The sequence below is a fragment of the Pollachius pollachius genome, assembly GCF_949987615.1.
Source record: "Pollachius pollachius genome assembly, chromosome: 8".
In the NCBI taxonomy this organism is placed as follows: Eukaryota; Metazoa; Chordata; class Actinopteri; order Gadiformes; family Gadidae; genus Pollachius; species Pollachius pollachius.
The window spans coordinates 2,705,451-2,711,009 of record NC_136941.1 but is presented as its reverse complement, the minus strand read 5'-3'; the positions used below and the strand labels follow the sequence as shown (position 1 = coordinate 2,711,009).

The following is a 5,559-nucleotide window of genomic DNA, read 5'->3' as shown; positions in this document are numbered from 1 at the left end:
TCATTGTAGCTAATATATTTGGAAAGCAAAGTGGTCGATCAAATCTCTACGAGGCTAATCTCTACGAGGCGATTTCCGTCTATCGGAAGTCCCGCCCTCTCTCTCGCCCATACTCCCGCCCTCTCTAACGCCAGTAACGCTTATCGGGAGAACCCCGTTCCACGAGCTCCGACTTGTGGTTAGACCGCCGTGGAACCAGTTGAAGTCGCTACGCAGTGGTCCTTTGTTGTGGGTGTACGTGCACTACAGCATGGATTGATCGTAAGATCAATACATATTTCAAGACTCCGTGATACTAGCACTGATTGTTTGGGTATTTTCAAAAATCAAAATGTCGTACTTGCTGTACCATCCGGTCCCATGGTGTAATGGTTAGCACTCTGGACTTTGAATCCAGCGATCCGAGTTCAAATCTCGGTGGGACCTCGCTCTTTTGGGATGTCTGCAAAGTTAAGCTATTTCAATAAACTATTGATTATAGGCCTTTTTATTCTTATCGCCTACATCTGCTATTGCTTGCTTGATTGATTCATTTATTTTCATTACAACATACCTATCTTTGTTGGTTATTGTTGAATTTTATGTATTTTACTATATAGGGAAATTCATAAATGGTGTCTCTAAATTAAACTAAAAGATCACAAAAAATTGGGTAGTCAACATTATATTTATTGTCACTCATAACTCAGAGTTAGTCATCAAATATTTACAAAGTAGATAATAATATTCAAAAAGTCAACCATTCCCACAAAATCTCCCTTTACATCTGTTGGAATGTTTCTCAGGTATCGGATCACCTTTATTTGATTTAATTGCAGTAGAAAACCTCTCGTTGGCCATTTCATACAAGTATGCAATAATAATATAACTTTTGAAAAATAAAAGTTCATGGCAACGACGATACAAAGCGTTATAAATAGTGGCTTGACACATTTCCTCAATTATTTGACCGATAGTAATACAATGATAACAACGACGCACAAGTATAGGAACATTAGTAATACTGTGTTGGGCTTCGTAATATTTAAGTGTTTTGATAATCTGCATAACATAACTGACTGATGGGACTTTTATTTTGAAACCAGTGGCTGGTTTTGGCTTCCAATTAAAAAAACAACATTTCGGGACTTTTTTTTTTTTTATAACTGGTGGCTATTTTTAAACTCGGTTTTCGTTCCGAAGAATCCCCCGTTCCATCCTGCAGTCAGAACGCTGGCTCACACACACAAGATGATACACAAATGATAAAGAATATAAAAACACAAACCCTCCCTCTGTATGGCAGCGAACACTCTGGTGAACAGTGTCTGAGGGGATGGCTACGCCGTAGAGTGAATGGTGGACTGCAGGCTGGGTCTGATGGGTCCTGACTGCATACATTACATACATTAATGCATGACACTGTGGGGCTGTGCTTAAACACACGTTTCAAAAACACAGCTCTCAGTTGAACCATAGCTGACCGCCACAGTGTAACACGTGAACGCTGAAACGACCAGGACGGCGGAGAGTATAAAGAATATGAGGCAGAAGTATAATACAGCACAATGTACAACACAATGTACAACACAATGCACAACACATGGTTGAGATACACCCCGAGCCGAACTGAAGCCCTTCTCTCACTGTGCCTGTGTGTGTGTGTGTGTGTGTGTGTGTGTGTGTGTGTGTGTGTGTGTGAGTGTGTGTGTGTGTGTATTGTGTGTCTGTGTGTGTGTGTGGTGTGTACTGTGAGTTTGCGTGTGTGTGTGTGGTGTGTATTGTATTGTGTGTGTGTGTGTGTGTGTGTGTGTGTGTATTGTGTGTTTGTGTGTGTCGTCAGTCACTGCGTGTCTGAGCATTTGGATGAAAAGCGGCTGTGGGCTGTCTTTAGGTAATTGTGTACAGAAAACAACGAACCCAAATGAGACAAAAAACTACCAAAAACTACAAAAAAAACTACAAATGATAACAAAAACCGAGCTCCACCATCTTGACTTCCGCCGCCCCAGCGCCGCCCCCTGGTGGTCCGCTGCCCCCCGGTGGTCAGACGCCTCCTGGTGGTCTGCTGCCCCCTGGTGGTCAGACGCGGGTGGTCTCGCTGATCCCGGGGGTCTGCTGCTTCTGTTGCTGCAGTCCGGCCGCGCTGTCCCTCCGTTGGCCGTTGGTCTGCGCCAGCTCCTTTGGGGGCGGGCCCAGGGGGCGGGGCTCGGCGGGGGGCGGGGCCCCCTGCGGGGGGCTGGACACCAGGCTGATGGGGGCGTGGCCGGTGTCGGACATGGTGAAGGAGGAGGTGCAGTAATGGGAGCTGGAGTGGAAGTTGGAGTGGACGGGGTTCTTCTCCCAGACGATCTGCCACTGGGCCCACTTCCTGCGCAGCGCCGTCTGGGCCTGGAGCACAGGACCAGGGTGTCACGTGCACTGTGCTCACGTGCACTGTGCTCACGTGCACCGAGCACGGTGCTCACGTGCACAGGGCTCATGTGCACGGAACACGGGGCTCACGTGCACTGTTACCCCGCGCACTGAACACGGTGCTCACGTGCACCGTGCTCACGTGCACTGAACACGCTGCTCACGTGCACTGTGCTCACGTGCACCGAACACGGACAGCATTTGCACTGTGCTCACACGCACTGAACGTGGAGTTCACGTGCACTGTTCTCACGTGCACTGAACATGGAGCTCACGGCAAGCCCCCCCCCCATCTACTCATAGAGAGCCACATTCAGGATTCACCCATGATCACTCTGATCACTCTACAGTCCATTTAGTTTGAGACGCTGTTTCACACTCTGATCGATTTGAGCTTTGAATGGAGATAATAAAACTGGGCTCACCTCACTGTTGCAGAAGCAGAAGATGATGGCCACCAGGAGTCCCTACAGAGCAGACAGAGCACAGCAGGAAGTCAGCACAAATCACAAGCATAGAGAAAGCTGCAGAGAGTGTTGAGGCTTTTGGACGACTAGACACGTTGAGTGGACCGTTACGAGCGAATGCCTCTCTGCTGATTGAGCAAATCTACAAAGAAACCGTGTGAATAACGCTTCACATCGGACCAGGTGTACAGAGAACAGAACCGCTCCCCGTAGAATACTCTCACCACTAGGTGTCGATGTGGGAGAGTAAACCCTTCTTTGAACCGTTCCTCGCTGTCAAAGTGTTTCAAGTTTCAAATGTGTGCAAACCACAACGGAGTGAAGGAAACAACAGGCCATGAGCTCACCGCCATTGTTTCAGAGCTAAAAAAGGAAATTTAAAACCAAATACAACAATGCAAGTAGATCAGGGAGAACTTCTCGCAAATGAGTGTCGTTACACAGTGGTTGATTCAGTCTAGACTGGTATCTCTGGATCCGCCATGTTGGACATGAGCACAACCCCCGCCGAACAAAACTGAAACCCCCCCCCCCCCTCAACAAATACTGAACCCCTGCATCTGAAGCCACCCCAGTGCGCACCTGGAAGTGTGAGAAGATGTTCATGGTGAAGTCGTAGACGGCGATGGCCAGGCGGCCCGTGGGCCGGCAGGGCACCAGGATGAACTGCACCCCCAGCAGGGGGATGAGGATGAGGATGGCCCGCACCACCTTCATGTAGGCCGTGGTCTCGGCGCTGTGGGTCACCCGCAGCTTGGTGATCAGCACCCGCACGATGTTCAGCAGGAAGAACAGGTTCACCTGGAGGGGGAGGGGAGAGGGAGAGAGGTAGGGGAGGGAGGTAGGGGAGAGGGGGAGGAAGGGGGAGGGGAGAGGGAGAGAGGGGGAGAGGGAGGTAGGGGAGAGGGTGAGAGGGGGAGGGAGGGGAGAGGGGGAGGAAGGGAGAGGGGGAGAGGGACGGGGAGAGAGAGGGAGAGAGAGGGAGGGAGGGAGGGAGGGGGAGGGGGGAGGGAGGGAGGGGAGAGGGAGAGAGGGGGAGGGGAGAGGGAGAGAGGGGGAGAGGGAGGTAGGGGAGAGGGTGAGAGGGGGAGGGAGGGGAGAGGGGGAGGAAGGGAGAGGGGGAGAGGGACGGGGAGAGAGAGGGAGAGAGAGGGAGGGAGGGAGGGGGAGGGGGAGGGAGGGAGGGGAGAGGGAGAGAGGGGGAGGGAGGGGAGAGGGGGAGGAAGGGAGAGGGGGAGAATGACGGGGAGAGAGTGGGAGAGAGAGGGAGGGAGAGGGAGGGAGGGAGGGAGGGGGAGGGGGGAGGGAGGGGAGAGGGAGAGAGGGAGGGGAGGGAGGTAGGGGAGAGGGGGAGGTAGGGGAGAGGGGGAGGAAGGGAGAGGGGGGAGGGACAGGGAGGGAGAGGGAGGGGGAGAGAGGGGGGAGGGAGTGGGAGGGAAGGAGGGGGAGAGAGGGAGGGAGAGGGAGAGAGAGGGAGAGAGGGAGGGAGGGAGAGGGAGAGAGAGGGAGAGAGGGAGGGAGGGAGATGGAGAGAGGGGTGGAGAGTGGGAGAGAGAGGTCATTGTTTGATGAAAGAGAATATAACTTTTAAGACGTTAGGGAATGATAACCTCTGAGGAATTCAAACAGAAATGGTGGATATATGGTTGAGAGGGAGAGAGAGAGAGAGAGAGAGAGAGAGAGAGAGAGAGAGAGAGAGAGAGAGAGAGAGAGAGAGACAGACAGACAGACAGACAGACAGACAGATAGATAGGCAGACTCACCAGTAATGCTACATGAATTGGACCATGGATGATGTACAATAACCGTGTGTTGGAGCTGATCCAGCAACTAAAGCACACACACAGACACACACACATAAACACACACAATAAAGTAAAATGGTAATGGTCATTGAACATGTAAACATAAAAACACAATGTACTAAAAGTAGTCTGACTACTGATTTGGGACGACGTTTGTTAACGTCGACCCAAATCTTACTTCCAAGTTTTGTCTTACAAGTTCTTCCATGTCTTCCTGAGTCTGATGACTGTGTCATGTTAACTAAGTCTTCCTGAGTTTGATGACTGTGTCATGTTAACTTATTTACTTGTCGTTATAAAACATCCCTCGCCCCACAGCATACGTAATGGCAGGAATGATGGGAAAACCTGAAAAAGAAGGAAAGGTTTGGATTACACACATGGAGATGGCGGATCTCGTGCGGGAGATGCAGAAGTAACAGGAAGTGCTTGTTGAGTGTCTGAGTACTAATGAATGAGAGAGAACACCAGCAACGCTCACGGGCTCATCAGGGCTCATTCATTCATTAATTTGTTCATAAGGGCTTGTTGTTCAACAAATGAGACCTATTAGTTGCAGAGCACAGGGGGATGATGAGAGCTTCTGTGAACCACACATGGTGTAAAACATATGAGCACAGTGATAATGCACTCTGACCGCAGTGATACAGCACTCTGAACACAGTGATACAGCACTCTGAACGCAGTAATACTGCACTCTGAACGCAGTAATACTGCACTCTGAACACAGTAGTACTGCACTCAGAACACAGTGATACAGCACTCTGAAAGCAGTAATACTGCACTCTGAACGCAGTAGTACTGAACTCTGAACACAGTAGTACTGCACTCTGAACACAGTGATACAGCACTCTGAACGCAGTAATACTGCACTCTGAACGCAGTAATACAGC

The 5,559-nt window shown here is 50.3% G+C and overlaps 1 protein-coding gene across 1 annotated transcript in view; it reads right to left on the bottom strand.

Moving 5' to 3' along the window:
• Positions 1 to 658: 658 nt before the first annotated feature.
• The window catches only part of LOC307078951 (calcitonin gene-related peptide type 1 receptor-like), a 20,938-nt gene continuing 16,037 nt past the window's right edge, over positions 659 to 5,559 (bottom strand). Inside the window, exons 9-13 of the mRNA XM_079740989.1 lie at positions 4,954 to 5,014; positions 4,625 to 4,691; positions 3,444 to 3,662; positions 2,820 to 2,861; positions 659 to 2,370 (exon numbers count right to left, since the gene is read on the bottom strand). Of these exons, the coding sequence (XP_079597115.1) occupies positions 2,062 to 2,370; positions 2,820 to 2,861; positions 3,444 to 3,662; positions 4,625 to 4,691; positions 4,954 to 5,014 (698 nt within the window). The 3' untranslated portion in view covers positions 659 to 2,061. The remainder of the gene's footprint in view (positions 2,371 to 2,819; positions 2,862 to 3,443; positions 3,663 to 4,624; positions 4,692 to 4,953; positions 5,015 to 5,559) is intronic.